General features: G+C 51.5%; 5 protein-coding genes across 5 annotated transcripts; 2 read left to right on the top strand and 3 right to left on the bottom strand.

Moving 5' to 3' along the window:
- The first annotated feature begins 1,774 nt into the window (after positions 1-1,774).
- Positions 1,775-3,884, top strand: NCU07363 (hypothetical protein). Its single transcript, XM_952898.2, has 4 exons — positions 1,775-2,352; positions 2,421-2,848; positions 2,908-3,032; positions 3,094-3,884. The coding sequence occupies exons 1-4, from the start codon at positions 2,195-2,197 to the stop codon at positions 3,430-3,432; spliced, it is 1,050 nt and encodes a 349-aa protein (XP_957991.1). The 5' UTR covers positions 1,775-2,194; the 3' UTR covers positions 3,433-3,884.
- A 391-nt stretch (positions 3,885-4,275) lies between these two features.
- On the bottom strand, positions 4,276-5,933 carry NCU07364 (hypothetical protein). Its single transcript, XM_952899.2, has 3 exons — positions 5,747-5,933; positions 5,629-5,680; positions 4,276-5,556 (listed from the first exon to the last, which is right to left on the bottom strand). Exons 1-3 carry the CDS (start codon positions 5,810-5,812, stop codon positions 4,529-4,531), a joined length of 1,146 nt encoding a protein of 381 aa, XP_957992.2. The 5' UTR covers positions 5,813-5,933; the 3' UTR covers positions 4,276-4,528.
- Positions 5,934-6,214: 281 nt separating this feature from the next.
- pcb-7 (proteasome catalytic beta-7) lies at positions 6,215-7,723 on the top strand. The gene is made up of 3 exons (XM_952900.2): positions 6,215-6,475; positions 6,580-6,727; positions 6,798-7,723. Exons 1-3 carry the CDS (start codon positions 6,446-6,448, stop codon positions 7,424-7,426), a joined length of 807 nt encoding a protein of 268 aa, XP_957993.1. The 5' UTR covers positions 6,215-6,445; the 3' UTR covers positions 7,427-7,723.
- On the bottom strand, positions 7,655-11,182 carry gfa1 (glucosamine-fructose-6-phosphate aminotransferase). Its single transcript, XM_952901.3, has 5 exons — positions 10,661-11,182; positions 10,407-10,477; positions 10,034-10,265; positions 8,394-9,967; positions 7,655-8,324 (listed from the first exon to the last, which is right to left on the bottom strand). The coding sequence occupies exons 1-5, from the start codon at positions 10,663-10,665 to the stop codon at positions 8,104-8,106; spliced, it is 2,103 nt and encodes a 700-aa protein (XP_957994.3). The 5' UTR covers positions 10,666-11,182; the 3' UTR covers positions 7,655-8,103.
- A 3,235-nt stretch (positions 11,183-14,417) lies between these two features.
- rpt-4 (regulatory particle, ATPase-like-4) lies at positions 14,418-16,438 on the bottom strand. The gene is made up of 4 exons (XM_953767.3): positions 15,986-16,438; positions 15,540-15,926; positions 15,004-15,460; positions 14,418-14,929 (listed from the first exon to the last, which is right to left on the bottom strand). The coding sequence occupies exons 1-4, from the start codon at positions 16,191-16,193 to the stop codon at positions 14,809-14,811; spliced, it is 1,173 nt and encodes a 390-aa protein (XP_958860.2). The 5' UTR covers positions 16,194-16,438; the 3' UTR covers positions 14,418-14,808.
- Positions 16,439-17,332: the final 894 nt, after the last annotated feature.

Genomic DNA, 17,332 nt, shown 5'->3' with positions numbered 1-17,332 from the left:
CGATGTTTTTTTGGTATTCGGGGTTGTCGTTCCCGAAAACTGGTGGAACAGTGAGAGAGGCCCCAACTTCCATCTGCTCCATAATCGCTGCAAGAAAATTGATTGGCGTTGCAGGGTCGACACACCTGGACCAAAGCACTTCGACCCCTGGCACTACCCCAGGGTCTGCAGGCTTGGCGGGGCAAGAGTCCAGTCGACCCGATCCTCTTCTGGCAGTCATTCCGCACGGAAATCTCCAACGATCGTTTTTCTAAGCCTGGAGCTTATTCTAACCTTGTTTGGCATCAGTTGATATCCCTCGTCTTTTCGTCGCAAATCGGCGCTCTCGCACTCGCACGGGCACGCTCGCAAAACTTTCGGACTCAGACATCTGCACACAATCGCTGATGTTAGCAATATGAATCGCAAACATAAACGATTGCCTGTAATCGAACTCGCAGGTAACGACAGGCTATGTCCATCCCCGCTTCGGGCACTCATCATCGCATGATTGTAAAGTCGCAATGAGCACCAACGCTCCGGTATGCCGCATCCCTCGACGAAGCCGAGACTGAAGTCCGTCTCGCAAGCGTTTGGTCAAAATATGCCCTGTGGTCAAGGGAATGATGCAGAAATCACCGCTCCAGTTGAGCTCCAAAAGTCTTAATGTGCTCCATGGAGTGCCTCCCCGCGGCAAAGCACCAGCGCAAGTCTCCGCCTCCACAGTGAGCCATCTTGCTAGTTCGCCAGGTTGACGGCGACTTTTGCAAGCGACAAGGCAAGGCAAGTGAGGATCGAAACTCCATTCGGACAAGGCACCATAGCAGCAAGAGAGGGTGTTCTTCCTCTACGCCTTCCTCCACCCATATCTTTCCCCCGCATTCGCATCGGGCTAGGCTAACCGGCGCCGTGTCTGGAGGACGGAGATGAAACCGGGAGGCAAGTTGGGTAAAGAATTGACGATCTGGGGGAGATTGCGAAATGAGATGCTCGGCCTACTTGCCCTCCTTGGCATATGATCTCTAATACGGGTCCGAAAGGGTCCATTCAAGCAGGCATCCAGAACACTGGGCAGATAAAGCCACAGAGAAAAAACAGCAGCATCGTGAATTGGCGAGACTTTTATCAAGTGCTCATGTGCTCACATGTTTTCGAAGTCATGGGGTTTACCGATGGTGGCGGACAAAGAGCCAACGGGAAAGCAAGCCACGCCGTCCCCATCTACCGGTACTTTTCATGTACACTGTACATAGTGTACGAGCTGTCGAGAGAGCCAAAGAACTAAAGTACACAGTAACCAGACTTATACTGGTCAGACTACGCAAAGCGCGTAAAAGGGTTAGGGTCTGTTACGAGGGGAGACGAGCTCGCCTTGGCATAACTCCAGTTATGATCGCTGGGGGGGGGGTTTCGGAGATACTACTCGATAGGGCTAGTTTCATATCCATTCATGGTTGCATGGCTCACAATTAGGCACATGGAGAAGTCGAGGATGCCTTCGTCAATCTCTTTGTTGGGGTGGCGCGATGTGGTCCTTGAGGGGGGTTGGGGGATTCGGCGATCCTCAGACAGCTAGAGCAACCCTAGCAGCGACTTTTTTGGCCTCTTTTTCCTTCTGCCATGTCTCGTCGGTTCCTGCAAACAGATGGCTCAAGCGAGCCAAGCAGCTCCATTTTTGGGGAAGAGTGGAAGGGAATTGTGGAATCCTTGCAACCGTCACATCTACTTCCCTTTGTGTTGAGTCGCTCCTACCCGCTCCTCCCTAGTGCCTCCCCAATGTTACCCTTCCCCCCCCGGCTCGTAAGTCACTGCAAGTCTTTTCGCAGATTTTGTGTGGATTGTAGACTATGGCCTGGTATCACCGATGGGACTTGATTATAATAAACCACCCAGCCTGTTGTCCGTCTCGACCTCCCGTTTTCTGTTTGGCTCCTGCTCTCCTTTTCTCGTTTTCCTGGCTAAAATTTCCGCCTTTCTTTTCTCCTTCCTCCTGACTGTTGCTTCTCTTTGACCAAGGATTTGTTCTTTTACACCAGATCAGGACGGTTGGCTTCGAAATTTGGGAAAGGGGATAATAGGGGTCCACCATCCGCACACACTCAGCCGTATAACCCCCAGCTCTTCGAATTCTTCATCGGTTGACACCCTCACCTTCACGCTGATGTCAAAAGTCGAAACCTAAAACAACAAAAACAAGAGAGGAAACTTCTACAAGATGGATAAACAGCCCGAGGATAAACAACCCGAGTACACTCAGACGGAGAATGTCGCCGAGAAGCCGCGCAAGCGTGGCTGCGCCGGCCACTGCTTGAAGTTTTGGTGGGCCTACTTGATCGCCGTCATTGTCATCGTTGTCATCGTTGTCCCTGTTGTGTAAGTCACCATAACTCACATGACCTTATTGATAAAGATGTGTTTAGTTGCTAACAGTCATACCACAGTATCCTTGTTGGCGTTCCCAAGATCGCTCAACAGAAGCTGGACCATGCCGAGCTCATCCTTGACAGCATCGTAATGACCAATGCCCGGGCTCAAAACTTCACCATGTCTATCAACACTGAGATCAAGAGTGACGGAAAGGTCAAGGCCACCATTGAGCCTTTCGAGGGCGTCATGTACCTTGAGGATCTACCGGAGCACAAGCCTTTTGCCAAGGTTCACTTCCCTGAGACCACCAGCGCCAAGTCCCAGATTATCAACATCACCCAGTTTACCATGATCGATGATCTGGATGCTTTCACCACCTTCAACACCTGGCTTCTGCACAACGAGACTTTTAGGGTTACCGTCGAGGGTGACACCAAGGTTCACGTCAAGGGTATTGCCAGGGCCTATGGCGTTACGTTCAAGAAGACCATTGACATGCCCGGTAAGCACTTGTTTGTGATGTTAATGCTTGGCGGACATCGTTACTTACAGAAACAACAGGCCTCCGTATGCTTGACGGAACCACTGTAACCAATACCACCGTCAACGCCACTGCTCCCAAGGGCCAGAACAACTTCTTCGGTACCGTCAGAATCCCCAACTACTCCAAGGTTGCTTTCGAGCTTGTAAGTTCAACTCTTCCACTTCTTCCACTCGGCACTAATATGCTGACCTGTCGCTTTATAGGGCAATACTTCCTTCCACAACTACCTCCTTGACAAGGAAATCGGCACTGTCTATCTCGACAACCTTTCACTCAAGCCCGGCAACGACAACGTTTATCCTATGCGCGCCACCATCGACGACCTCGGCTACGTCACTGGCCTTGCTGTGCAGAAACCTTATTGCGACAAGCTCAACGGCGTCCTCCCCTTTAAGCTTCGGGGCAAGAGCGTCATCAACCATGGCGAAAGCCTCTCCTATTTCGCCGATGCCTTGGCTTCCGGAAATCAGACCGTCCAGATCGACATCCGTGGCACTGTCAAGCGCTCGATGGGTTTTACGCTCGGTTGCACCGATGAGTAAACCATCCGGACTGTCAATACGTGTTTTGATGTTCGAATACCCATGGATGGCGAGGTTACGCGGAAACGTTGCCTAGTGGCATGTTACGCACTTGAGCGATCCAATTCACTTTTTCTTCGCACGCCACATTGTGCCTACAATGTGTACAGGCTCACGCCGCCACTTCATTTCTGCCTTGGTTTGGATAAATAGGGGGTCATTCATGTTTAATGCTTATGTGTTTAAAGATACCACGGGACTGCACAGGGCCAGGGATGATGAGATATGGTCGAGATTGGACAAAAACTGGATTGAAGAGCTTCTGTCGAGATGAGGAATGCAGAGAGCAACATGTTGAAACGCATTTCTTATGAATCTAAAATGTGTAAGAGTGTTCACCGGCTTCGCTCGTTGCCATGACAGGATCAAAAGTAGAAAAATAATTAAAAGATACCATCCATCTTGCGAAACTCAATTATGTACTAGTGGTTGAGACTGGCTTTGCGAACCTTTCAGTTGAATACATAAACATAGCGTTCGAGGTTGTCCGATACCAAACGCACGAGCTTTGGTTTTTTGCAATCCAGCTCTCGGATGGCATGAACTCTACTATGGAAACACATGGGGTTATAATCACATAAACCAACATTAAAACTCCTCTCCGTTGTGTTTTCACCATCATCACACCAAGTTCATGGTCTTTGTGTCGTGTCTCTGAATTGCCATCGGTGTTGTTTCCAAATCACCCTGTTTTGCAAGGTCCTATGAAGAAGTAAATGAAGACATTCATTGGCAAATCATCATACCAATACCTCGAGAGTCAAGAATTGTCCATGTTGACAAAGTCGTTACAGCAGCACGGTGGTAGGTTGATGCATATAAATTTGTACGAACGCGAACTAACCCGCTCTTCTATGACGACGAGGACCGGGCGTGAGAAAAGGTATCAGCAGTTAACATGACTGTTTCAACATGATGCATGATCGATCCGTCGCTATCAGGGAAGTGGACCTCCATATACTCTTATTAATCCGATTTAGATCCTCTAGCCTCCCTCGAACCATCCACGCGGGCACAACGAAAACATATTACGAATCCGTAGCCCCCCCCCTCCCCATCACGTATCAAACCTCGACTTCCTCTTCACTCCAGCCGTCGTAACAGCACCAGCACCAGCACCAGCACTCGGGGTCCCCATCTTCGTTCCCGTCCCGCCGCTCATCCCCCCCGGATAGGCCACACTCCCCAGCGGCGTCGCGCTCCCCGTCCTACTCGCTGTTCCACTACCCGTCATCGCCGTGGATCCTCCACTAACAAACTCCACTCTCTCCCCTTTCTTCCTCTCGCTCTCCTTCTGCATCCTCTCCTGCGTCTTACGCAGCCGATCTCTGTACGCCCACCCCGGCATCGCAGTCGGATCCCAAACCTCCTTGGACAAGGTGGTGGCGTATTGCTCTGCCCCAGCCGGCGCGGGCGTTGCTACTACTTCTGTGCCATTGCCATCCTTCAAGGAGACGTCCCTCTCAAGGGGCTTGAGGTTCCCGTCGTGACCATCGTTGTGATCATCATCATCATCATCATCAAACCAAACCTCCGTCTCAACCCCCACGAACCTCATCAACTTATCCATCAATCCCGGATTCTTTGTAGCAGCGCTCTGCGCGATGCGCGAGTTGAAATGCTGTCCTTTGTTGCGCTTCAGTTCCAGGAACTTGTCGAATTTGCTGGTTAAAGCGGACAACCGTTCCACCGAAGAGATATCAGAAGGTGAAAGGGGAGGGGAGGCCGGGATGTCCATGTTTGGCAGGGCGGGGAGGGTGAGGTCCCGAAGCAAGGTGCGGGTTGTGGTGTAAGGGGATTTGGGGGGTTCTGCTGAAGGTCCAGATGCTAAGGCGGTGGAGGAAGTGGAAGGGTCGTTGAGGAAAGACATGTCGATGTCGGAGTCGGGCTCGGGGAGGAGGGTGTTGGATGAGGCGACTCCCGTAGGAGGGGGCATTGAGGGGCCGAGAGCTGGCCCGAGTACAGGGCCTACGGGTGTTGATGGCGAGGGGGCTGGTTGTCGTTGTCGTTGCTGTGGCGCTGATATCTCGTTGTGACCGTTTGTACTCGTTGGTGATGATCTCGTTACTGTGGATGGGTCCGCGACTGGCAAAGGGACATCTCATTTAGTTGTCGGGCTTATAACGCGAAAATTGACTTGAGCATGAGGGGCCGTACCGGCATTGCTTCGTGATGCATGTGAAGATATGTCGTTCTTGGTGTTATGTGGCTATGAAACCTTGTCAGCTGGTGAACAACACATGATTTGTATGCTAAGAGCTATCCATATTCTTACCACAGTTGGGGTGTCAACTTGGACATCCTCATCCTCGTCACTGCTGTCGTACGCTACAAGCCCCATTATTGTGCTTGATTTAATGTTAACATGGAAAATCCAGATCAATGGATGTAAGAAGCCCTAGGAATCAAAAGGGCGCCGTTTTTGATGAGTACAGAGAGTGGTCATTAGGTTCGAGATGAAGGGTGTCACGTGCTGATAGGAGGCTCAAGGCCAAGCCTGGACCCAAGTTCAAAACATTCAAGACGCTCGGACCCACGCCTACCTCTACACTACTGTACACTACCCTCTGAGCCAAGACTCCACTGTTTGCATGGAAGCGGACTGGAGGCAGTGACGCCAAGCCAAGCCCAACAGTGGACAGCGGGAGTGAAGGCAGCACCTGGACGCGAAGCTGCAGGCGGGGGCAGGGGATGGAGCTTACTGGATGGCGCAGCCTGCCACTGCCAGCTCCTCCAGCCGTAACGTCAAGCCAACCAGGCGGAAGCTCCCCACGTCAACACCATCATCCCAAACGAAACGAACCATTCTATCGATACCTATCTTGTCCATATTCAACAACCAACGATAACACTTTCTCAGCGAGCGCTATACATTCACGAACAGCGACCGACTTCTACTATTTCGTCGACGTCTCTTGTTTACGAAACGATACCCCGCATTCAGATCATTCTCGATTCCCAACTCTAGTTGACCATGGATCACCGCCCGCAAGCTTGGGGTCGTGTACGTCCTCAACCCCCTCCGCCCGCTGTCGCAGCAGCGCTTATACATATCTCGACCGAACATGAATGGCATGGAACTAACATACTGCTTCACGGCACCTGCAGCCCAGAGACGATGTCTACGGCGCCTATGACCATTCCTACCTCCAGAACAGCGGCCCGAAGCAGGCGACACAAGCACCCATCGTGACGGGTACCTCCGTCATTGCAATGAAGTACAAGGACGGTGTAGTTATGGCCGCGGATAACCTTGGTATGCTCCGAAAAAAAATCAAATGACACCCATCCCATATCACCCCGTGCTGACTTGTTCTGGAAAACAGCCTCCTATGGCTCCCTAGCCCGCTTCCCCGACGTCAAGCGCCTCCGCGTCTTCCTCGACTCCTCCGTCGTCGGCTTTTCCGGCGACGTATCCGACATGCAATTCCTCGACCGGCACCTGACGGACCTCTCCATCGATGAAGCGTACGAGGACCCCTCGTGCACTGCTGCTCCCAACGGCAAGGGTCACCTCAACGCCGCCAACCTGCACAAGTATCTGCAAAAACTCCTCTACAAGCGGCGCAACGATTTCGACCCGCTTTGGAACCAGCTTCTGATCGCCGGTTTCGACGGCCACTCCAAGCCCTACCTGGCCAGCGTTGACCTGCGCGGCACTTCTTTCACTTCTCCATCCCTGGCGACGGGTTTCGGAAGCGCGCTGGCGCAGCCCATCATGCGTCGGTATGCGGAGACGGAGGAGGATGCGGCCAAGTTGACGCGCGAGCAAGCCGTTGAGGTTATCAAGGAGTGCATGAAGGTGCTGTATTATCGCGACGCGAGGAGCTTGGATCGGTACAGCATTGCGGTTGTGACGAAGGATGGCGTCGAGCTGAAGGAGGATGAGCAGCTGGAGAAGCAGAGCTGGGCTTTTGCTGAGCGGATCAAGGGATATGGTACTCAGACTGTTTGAGGTGGTCTATAGATAGCACCGTGTAGAATGAGGGTAGGATAATGAGACCTAGGGGAACATCATGAACTCAAACGAATAGAGGGTCATACGCCGAAGACATCGTGTCCGTTTGCTATTCCGGAGTATGGGAATTGACACGCTATCACAACATGGCATTGGCTTGTCTATCCGGCTCCCACTACGGTCAACTTTCTTCCCTTAAACTGTGCAACACGCGTGTCTTCATGAGCAGAAACGGATTCAACTCCTTTCGCAAGTACATTAGCAAGATAGTAATATCATTACTGTTACTAGCTAAACTCCTTAATCACAGTCCATCACATCGTCCCTGAATGTGACGAATAGATCAAGTAACAAGTAACGCTTCAAGCCATGAGCACAATATCCCGGAATCCATTTGTTCCATCCCACCGACTCCCTTGATTTGCATTTGACTTTCAACCTCTCCGACGCACCTTGGCTTTTCGCCTTTTCCTTCTTCCTTTCCTTTCAGGTCAGATGTTGATGTGCTTCCCAGCCAGCAAGAATACTCCACCACGCCCACCTAGACCAAAGCACGATGTATATTACAAATAGGTATATCAAAAATCCGCACATCAACAGAAGACCTGTCTTCCTTGTCTCGTACGTCTCTTCATGCACAAGTTGATCGCTCGACAACCCCGTTCATTTATCCCTTACTCCACAGTCACCGACTTGGCAAGGTTTCGGGGGAAGTCGACATTGAGGCCCTCCATAACGGCCAACCAATAGGCGATCAACTGCAGAGGAATGACGTTCAAGATACCCTGAAGGCAGTCGACGGTCTTGGGGATCTCGATCTTGACGGCATCGCTGGTCTGGAACTCGGCGTCGCTCTCGTTGCAGATGACGACGGGCTTGCCCTTTCTAGCGACAACTGTTGAAGGGGCTAGCGTTAGCATCTTGTCTGTGGGTTTTAGTCATTGGGAAAATGTGGTAAACGTACCTTGCTGGTAGGCGTTCAAGCTCTTCCTGAAGAGCTTGTCGCGGGTCAAGATCATGATGATAGGGAGGTTCTCGTCGACAAGAGCCAGTACACCGTGCTTCAGCTCACCACTCATGACGGCCTCGCAGTGGAGATAACTAATCTCCTTAATCTTCAAGGCGCCTTCGAGAGCTGTGCTGTACTGGCTTCCACGACCAAGGAGCAGGAGAGACTTCTGGTTCCTGAACCTCTCCTCGCACAGCTGCTTGATCTTCCGATCCTGCGTGAGGACGGACGAGATCTGCTCGCTGATCTTTCCAAGACCCTCCATGATTTCCTCGCGACGCTCCTTCTTGGAGGCGCGATCCTCGCCAAGGGACAGAGCAAACATGACCATGGCAATGAACTGGGAAGTGTAGGCCTTGGTGGAAGCAACACCGATTTCAGGGCCGGCGTTGACGTGCACACCGCAGTGAGTCATCATGGAGATGGAAGAACCGACAACGTTGACAATACCAACGGTGAGGGCTCCGCGCTCCAAGCAGTACCTGAGCGCCATAAGCGAATCAGCGGTCTCACCAGACTGAGAAACAAAGACGCAGGTGTCGTCACGGAAGACAGGTGCTTCGCGGTCGAGGAAATCAGACGCTAGCTCGACAGAAATAGGGATCTCAGTCAGTTCCTCGAAAATACCACGAACCGCCATACAGCTGTGGTAGGAGGTACCGCAGGCAATGAAGATAATGCGACGGCAGCGACGGATGGTGTCAATGTAGCTGCGCAAGCCACCGAGAGTAACCGTCTTGTTGGCAACGTCGAGACGACCACGCATGGTATTGACAACGGATTCGGGCTGCTCAAAAATCTCTTTCTGCATGAAGTGGTCGAACTTGCCCTTCATGATCTCCTGAAGCTCAAGCTCAAGCGTCTGGATTGTACGGACGTTGGAACTACCATCGGCCTTTTTCAGACGGTGAATGTTGAGAGAGCCCTCGTGGATGTGAGCGATATCGTCGTCCTCGAGGTACATGACCTTCTTGGTGTGCTCAACAATGGCGGACGGGTCCGAAGAGAGGAAGAACTCGGTGGGCATGGGCATGCCATCATCGGTCATGAAGGCACGCGACTGAGAACGGTGGAGCAGAGACTTGTCGGCAGCGCCCAAAAGGCCGTTGGGAGAAAGAAGGCCAGCCGCAGACTTCTTGAGAGCAACATTTTGAGAGGCAGTCTCAGCGGGCAGGGGCTGATCGTCAGCGTACTCAACATCGACGAAGTCGACCTTCATGCGCTTTTGGGTCTTGACACCGATAACGAGGGGCGAACCCTTGCGAGCAGCGATGACCTCGTGAGGGTAGTGAACGCTCTTGATCAAAAGACCGTAAGCACCCTCGAGCTCGTTGATGACGGCCTTGGCGAGATCAGTGAAGCCGACAGTAGGGTGCTGGTCGTAAAGGTACTTGGCGAGCTTGGCAATGCACTCGGTGTCGGTCTCGGTTTCGAACTTAAAACCCTTGCCCTCAAGCAAAGTCTTGAGCTCCTTGTAGTTCGTGATGATCCCGTTATGAACGATCGAGAACTCCCAGTTGGGATCAGAACTGTGATTTACTTGGTCAGAACTTGTCCACTGTTCGAAGGCAGTTCCTGAGAGCCGCAGAACTTACCGGTGCGGGTGGCAGTTGACACGCGAAGGGGGGCCGTGGGTGGCCCAGCGAGTGTGAGCGATGCCGCAGTGGGAATCGAAGGTCTCTTCAAGGTCGAGGTTCTGGCTGTCGATAAGCTCCTTCAGCTTCGCAACCTTGCCCACCTCCTTGAAGGCAAGCACCTCGTTCTTCTTGTCGCCATCGATGGCAAGACCGGCAGAGTCGTAGCCGCGGTACTCGAGACGGGAAAGACCTAGATTGGCAGAGTCAGCGGTCGGCTACAGTTGAAACCGGGTTCAGAGCCTCGTAAATGGTGTCTTTTGCAGACAAAGGACCGGGGAGAGTCCTGGTGTCGTGTAGAGAGGAACAGCACGCGCAAGCACTTATGACGTACCGTTAACGAGTGTATCTAGGATGTACTTCCTGTCTTTTTCCACCAGGTAGTTGATATAACCGAAGATGCCACTACACGGCAAAAGTGACTCCAGTTAGCAAAGATCTCGAATTAAGCGGGGGCTGAGTTTGCGCTTCAGCCGTCTCTTGTGATGGGCCCTGTTCAGGAGTGATTGCGGGGCCTTCAGCTCGGACGAAAAGGCAGCTGAATCAGACAGAAGGGCTGGAAAGCCAGCGAGGTTCTCTTTAACGTACCACATGTTGACTGATTAACCAACGAATGACGGTACCGAATAAGGATCTGAAGCTTGTTGTAGTTGTTTTGTGGGAGCCGTGTGTCTTGCGGTGAGACGGCGTACGGAGTTGTACGGGCGCGGGACCTGGATCGGGGGGGGGGGGGGGGGGGTATCACGTATTAAAGAAATGGACAGAAGGCGAAACGAACGTGAGGAACGTCGAGTCAGTCGGGGTCGTTTGGAGGACGAAAGGAAGATGAATGGATAGATAGAGTAGGCCAGAAGGGTTCAAAGACACAACGGCCACGGGGAGACTTGTCTTTATGGCTGAAACGGGCGGGGGAGGGTGCCGGGCTCTCGTCACTTCTCTTGGCTCTCTTTTGGTTCTCTTTGGTCCTCTTTGGCATCCGTCCGTCTCTCACTGAATGGAGACTGGCTGTGTTCAGGTCGGCCCCGTTGCCCCGTCCACGGGCGGATTTGGCAGGGCACTTGGTGCGAACTTGGTGGACAGCACTGGCCAGCGCGGACGGCAGGGACAAACGGCACCAATGGCATTGACCAGTTCGCTGGTGAGACTGGTGGTGCAGGTGCAGCTTCCCAGGTGGGGCACAGGCGCACTACGTATCGCCAAGGACAGGGGTCTCGCCCACCTGCTCGCTTCTCCTTGGCCGGCCAAACGACTTTGGTGTCCACCGCCCGAACGGTCTCTGCGTTCATCCAGACTCTGCCCGAAATCGTCCCATGCTCACAAATTTGCTTTGTTTTTGCTGTTGTCTCCAGAGAACTCTGCACCATTGTCCACTGAATGAGCAAAATTCGTACTTTTGTGCCTGTTTGAGTGTTGTTGTCGTGATCTGTAGCCCAGTGATCTAGCGTGATACATGTTCGGAGTCGCTGTTTTGGTGGTGGCCTTTTAGATATAGCGGGGGGCCAGCAGTTTCCATGGGCAGGACGCTTGGTGATGGAGGGGTTCGGTTTGTTGTTTATGGGGACGGGACTGTGGTTTACTTGAGGTTCACACACCACCCACCAACTTTGAGACCATCTGGAATCTTCTTGAATAACTCAATATCATGATGGCCATCCATATCTACGACTTCTTGTCATCATGAATCGTATCCTCTCTTGCTGTGTCTCGCAAGAAACTGACCGTGTTAGGTCTTACATGTGCACAGACGCAGCTGAAAGCCCGCAGCTTACATGTGTGCCACCCCGGGCCCACCATGAAATGTGCTGTAGAAGGCCAGACCGCAATGTACACTTCTTCCTACCTATTTGCACGATATCGTGTGTTTCAGCCAACTCGAGATCGTCAAACCGGTCGCATCTCTGGTGGACGCTATATATGTCAACAGTAAACAGTCAAATGCAAGCCATTCCAGCTTTGTCATTGATTGGCGACTCTTCACTGCTTGGCAGAACGAGGCACGGGGCTCCCTTTATTGGTTGGATCATAAACCTCATGCACTGCACGCACTGCGCTCGGCAAGCAGGTAGAGATAGGTTCAACTCTCCACAACATCCACGACTCAGTCACCCCAACAGAGGCCTCGAATGATTATGAAAGCCAGAAGCTCTCTCTCCAGATAGACCGTGGCGTATTCCTGTAATCCTTCGATATCTCTACATCCTCACCGCCTCGCCCGGTTTCTCTCACATTCCGATAAGTGCCCTGTGTGCTCGTACAGTAATTCCAAAGTCCGGTATCTACTGCGTACCTATGCTGTGGCAATAGGTTCAGGGGTTTGGTTTCAGGGCTATGGCGGTGGAGAGCCTCGTTCATAACGGCGCCGTGAGCCGAATGAAGCCCTCCGCAACGTCACTGGCAACGAATGCTGTCTGCGCCCTTCGCATGACGCGCGCCATCCATTCTTCAAGCCCGGCGATCGGCCGTGACATCCTTTCCGAAATGTGCGGGATAATGAATAAACATACGGGGTATGGGGGCGCCATCACGCGGTTAGTGTCGATCAACCCCTGACCTACTCAGCCTCCCGAACCTGGGTCGGAGCAGAACAACGACAAACAATAAGCATCTTCCGCGTATCACAGGACAAACCCAACCCCAAGGCATAAACTACCGGGGCCCTAGTACCTCTATCCGTCTTTCTTCGTTCGCAGGTGCCCTCCAGCTCCATATGATTTCCTTTGGGTACTCTGATTACGACGACACGGCTTGCCCTAGATCGCTAGCTGAATTTCCAAGCAACCGACAGAGGTGGAAGTCATCTTTCAGGAGCCCACTTTTTGCGGCTGTGGCACCCTTCTCCACGGGCACAAGGAGGACCATCCAGGCCGCTAAAAATGTGGAAAACGAATACCATTCGGCCGCCGGCCGGATTCCTGCTATTCTTAGCAACCCATGAAATCTTTGCTCCCAGAATGCCGGGTCATTCATATGCTGGATGATGGAAGGTGTCCCCAAAGAGAACACCATGTCACAAGAGTTAGCTAGGTTGATGGAATTCGTCCATACCTCTCTTTCTAGAAAGATCATCAGCCAGTCAGCCACAAACCCAAAGGAAAATACGAACAACGTCCGCGGTCCAGTTTCCCTTTTTCGATCTTTGTGCAATCTTACAATACGGTGGCGCCTTGTTCAAACCCGGCAAGCTCTCACTCTATCTTTCACATGGCAATAATGCTACACACTACTCTACCGCCATGAGCATGATAATGTTAGCGTGACCACCATTCATCCTAGCCGGATATCTATACTATTGTATCGACCAGCCGCTCCACAAACCAATGCGACTAGAGTTCTATCTGCCATGCTACCTCGTATCGTGTTGATCCGCTCTTCGGCGGCGGCGCCCGCCCAGGAACAGGAACAGACACTACTACCATTCACAGAGAGAGATGAATGGCACCCTACCACGCCTACTTACTACTTTTACACTAGCCACCCAGCCATCCCAGCCACTGAGCCGCATAACACTATCTGCTCCATCGCATCACCACAAGAGGTAAAGTGCACATTGGCAAGTTATAAGCCAATTCACCTACGATTTTCTTTTACACATATTATCGTTTGTCAGTGTATGTACACAACACAGCAGGTAAGCAAGCGGGAAAGATATTTTGGGTTGATCCACCTTCACAAGCTCACAAGGCAATCAGGAACCGGATGGAACCATGGAAACATGCGGAGAAGTGAGTGGCACAGAACTAAGTCACTTACAGACCGGACAATAACCGCGGCCGGAAAACGTGATGCCGGAGACTTCCTCCTTGTCTTTGCTAGGAGGTCTAGACCGACAAAATTCCGTCCGTGTTTGACCCGAAACCGAGCTGATCAACACTTGCATGTCCATACATGCACGTGGAACATGTACAAAAGAAGGAAGGCAAGCGTATTCAACCTCGTTGCCTGAGGGGCAAAGACAATCGGACAATCTTCCCTCTGGTTTTCATGATGAGGCGCGGGAAAAAAAAAAAACACTAAACATGGTTGATTGGCAGGGTTGCACAAACCGGAACCATCTTGCCATCATGATCCATCCATCCGTACGTCCATCCACCTAGACATCTGCTCATCCATCCTTCTCAACAGTAAGGCATAACAAAGCGGGTGCCGTAGACCAGCAGCCGGGAAGCTGCATGGCGGTGGTGAAAGCGGTGCTACCTACTTTACTAATGTTGTGGGAGGAAACAACCGTGGCTCCGGGGGGGGGGGGGGGGGGGTCACTCCCGTCCATACTGAGTTTTTGTGTTGCTTACCTCCTTGTGACAAGGTTAGACAGCTACCACCACGTGGAAGATATGGTCATCTGAAGCGGAGATGATTTCTACGGTAATTTTGTTTACCCAATTCCAGCCATTCGATTGAGGATGGTCCTGAAGAACTAAGATAGGATGCGAATTTCAAGGACATGTCATCGTTACTGCCCAAAATTAAGAACCGTCAAGCTTCACCCTAGGGTTGAAGGAAGGGAACGATGCCATAAGCCATCAAATAGCCATTCTGACGCCCTTCCTGCGGGCATCGTGGTAGTCGCTTGTGTACAAATTACAGCTGAAAGCTCGCCTATCATCATCTTCCCCACCCGCATCTAGGTAGGGCGCAAAGTCTGCCTTGTCCGTGTCTAAGATGCTTCATCACTGTTGTTTGCTCAACTGCTACCACCTCCTCCCCCACAACTCCAACCACCAACTACTCCAGTCTTATTATAGCTTCTGGTATTCGAGCTTGCCCTCAAGCTTCTTGGCCTCGGCAACCTTGCGCACCGCCTTGTTGAAGTCGTCTTGGTTGATCGCATCGCGGTAGTCCTTGATCGCAAACAGACCACTATGTAAAATAGAAGAGTTAGCTGGGTGCTGCATGGTCGGCATTTTTTTAAAAGCAGGAAATTGTCAACTTACGCTTCAGTAACCACATTGCGCAAATCAGCACCGTTCAAGCCATCGCTCATTTTCACAACACTCTCGTAGTCGATATCGCCCTCAATAACCACACCAGAGGCGTGAATCTTCAGAATCTCCAGACGACCGACCTCATTCGGCAGAGGAATCTCAATCTTGCGATCTAGACGGCCGGCACGCAGCAAAGCAGGGTCGAGGGTATCGGGGCGGTTCGTCGCCATGATGATCTTGGTCTTGCCGAGATAGTCGAAACCGTCGAGCTGGTTGAGGAGCTCCATAAGTGTACGCTGGATTTCTCTGTCGGCAGATGTACCCTCGCTGAAACGCCTGCCACCGATGGCATCGATCTCGTCCATGAAGATGATGCAGGGCTCGTGTTCCTTGGCGTAGCCGAACATTTCGCGGATTAAACGGGCGGATTCACCGATGTACTTGTCGACGATGGCGGAGGAGACGACTACGAACGCGCAGTATTAGTGACATGTGTTCGAGTATTGGCGCCGTCAAGATGCAAGACAAAGAGGGTGCGAGCTTACCCTTCAAAAAGTTGGTCTCCAAGCTGCTCGCGACAGCCCTGGCTAGTAATGTCTTTCCGGTACCTGGAGGGCCATAGAGCAAGACACCCTTGGGGGGCTTGATTCCGACTCGCAAGAACAGCTCTGGGTTCTTGAGGGGCAGCTCAATAACCTCTCTGAGCTCACGAATCTGATCGTTGAGACCGCCGATACCCCCGAAGCTGACTTGGCCAGGATCCTCGAGCGACATGTTGTATACTAGCGGGTCGACCTCGCGGGGGAGCATGCGCATGATGGTGAGAGTTGTCATATCGAGCGCCACACGTGTTCCCTGCTTGAGCTTCGCCTTGTCGACCTTTGATCGGCAGCCGACGACGTATCTGGGGCCGGAGGAGGCCTTGACAATAACTGTGGCATAATAAGTTCGTAATGGTCTCCAGAGAATGGATAGGGGATGCAAGACGTACACCTCTCATCGTCCAGTTGCTTCAGGACCTCGCCGATGATCTGGCCGACACTTTGCAACGCCTTGATGTTCTCTTCTGTTTGGTCGTACTCCTTCTGTAGGCCCTTGAGCTCCAGACGCAAGTTCTTAAGCTTTGCTTCCCACTCTCGCGACTCGATCAGTTTCGCCTTGAACGAAGCCAAGGCATGTTGGCGCTCCTGGTCCGCCATTATTGTGGAGATATTGCAGCGACTGGCGGTTTGTCTAGTTGAAGGAAAGGTGACGTCAGGCTGTCTTGAGGCGTCAGCGTGATTGACTGTTTCTTGGGTTTGTGAATAGACCGGTAAGCGCGCAGGTCGAAGGGCTCGGGTATGGTAGACGAAATGGTTGTTTGATGGATGAACTGTTCCGGATTGAGATGTTGTGTTGATGCAACTGAACAAGTCGGCAGGCGGGCAATGGGCTGGCGTTGACGCACGGACAAAGGTACGTAGCTATCGATGGAGCTTACCTCAAGCTCTCGTTGCCTTGGGCGGCGGGTGGGTCCAGTGTATTGTCGCATTCTTGCCCCAGCTGAGGTCGAGTCGGGTAGGTGTGAATGCAGGCAGTTACACAGTAGAAACCCCTGCTTTTGCTAACCCCCACTTTTGCTAAAACCCCCCCTTTTGCTAAAGATTTCAGTTGCCCGCATTCCCTCTGGTAGTACACATCACCCCTGGAAAGTTCGTTAGTTCGGTACTTATAGGGGATTTTGATAGGGGAATGATAAGGGGGGTGATAGGGAATAAAACTAATAGAATTGCATATATGGACCCTATAGATTTTGAATAGGGAGAAAGGAGTTACGGAGAATTACTGTATTTGCTATACTAAAACTAGGGTAATCCGAGTACCTTTTTATAGCCGATACTTCCCCTAGTATTAGGTATGGCTTCTATTCGCAGTAATAACCGCCTGTATTCTTCTAGGCATTAAATATACTAACCGTTAAAGGTAATCGACTGGAATAGCTTCCTAAGCTTCCTCGATTGTAGATTTGAGACTCAATCTAGTTGGTTTAATTAGGTATTTACACTCAATCCAATTTTTTATCCAATTCCAGACGTTTTTAATAGAATTAAAATCGGGAGAGTAAGGGGGCCAAGGGATAACCTTTGCGGGATCGAAAATTTGAGCTATAAATACCTTTATTGCTCGTAAACTATAAGAAGGAGTATTATTCTGTATAATATAGAAGGACGAATTTTGTAACTAAAATTGTTGTAAAAGAGGGAAAATCCGTTCCTAGTAGGATTTACTAGTAATTGTACCCCACTCTTTATAGTTCTAAAAGACAAATATACTCTTTATCTTGCCCGTAAAGCAAACC

This window comes from Neurospora crassa, linkage group I (genome assembly GCF_000182925.2).
Source record: "Neurospora crassa OR74A linkage group I, whole genome shotgun sequence".
NCBI lineage: Eukaryota > Fungi > Ascomycota > Sordariomycetes > Sordariales > Sordariaceae > Neurospora > Neurospora crassa.
Note: the sequence above shows the minus strand (reverse complement) of the source record. Positions and strands in the feature narration are given on the sequence as shown.

Bases quoted from the DNA above. Each gene is read 5' to 3' on its own strand.
- rpt-4 (XM_953767.3), bottom strand. From the start codon at position 16,193: ATGGCGGACCAGGAGCGCCAACATGCCTTGGCTTCGTTCAAGGCGAAA. The intron at 15,461-15,539 runs GTAAGCTCGCAC...GCGCGTTCGTAG, and splicing joins GGAGACCAACTTTTTGAAGG to TCGTCTCCTCCGCCATCGTC. The intron at 14,930-15,003 runs GTAAGTTGACAA...TATTTTACATAG, and splicing joins CGCAATGTGGTTACTGAAGC to TGGTCTGTTTGCGATCAAGG.
- NCU07364 (XM_952899.2), bottom strand. From the start codon at position 5,812: ATGGGGCTTGTAGCGTACGACAGCAGTGACGAGGATGAGGATGTCCAA. The intron at 5,681-5,746 runs GTAAGAATATGG...AAGGTTTCATAG, and splicing joins AAGTTGACACCCCAACTGTG to CCACATAACACCAAGAACGA. The intron at 5,557-5,628 runs GTACGGCCCCTC...TCCCTTTGCCAG, and splicing joins TGCATCACGAAGCAATGCCG to TCGCGGACCCATCCACAGTA.
- pcb-7 (XM_952900.2), top strand. From the start codon at position 6,446: ATGGATCACCGCCCGCAAGCTTGGGGTCGT. The intron at 6,476-6,579 runs GTACGTCCTCAA...CGGCACCTGCAG, and splicing joins GCCCGCAAGCTTGGGGTCGT to CCCAGAGACGATGTCTACGG. The intron at 6,728-6,797 runs GTATGCTCCGAA...TCTGGAAAACAG, and splicing joins TATGGCCGCGGATAACCTTG to CCTCCTATGGCTCCCTAGCC.
- gfa1 (XM_952901.3), bottom strand. The intron at 9,968-10,033 runs GTAAGTTCTGCG...AGTAAATCACAG, and splicing joins GTCAACTGCCACCCGCACCG to TTCTGATCCCAACTGGGAGT. The intron at 8,325-8,393 runs GTACGTTTACCA...CCCCTTCAACAG, and splicing joins CTTGAACGCCTACCAGCAAG to TTGTCGCTAGAAAGGGCAAG.
- NCU07363 (XM_952898.2), top strand. From the start codon at position 2,195: ATGGATAAACAGCCCGAGGATAAACAACCCGAGTACACTCAGACGGAG. The intron at 2,849-2,907 runs GTAAGCACTTGT...CAGAAACAACAG, and splicing joins GAAGACCATTGACATGCCCG to GCCTCCGTATGCTTGACGGA. The intron at 3,033-3,093 runs GTAAGTTCAACT...GTCGCTTTATAG, and splicing joins CCAAGGTTGCTTTCGAGCTT to GGCAATACTTCCTTCCACAA.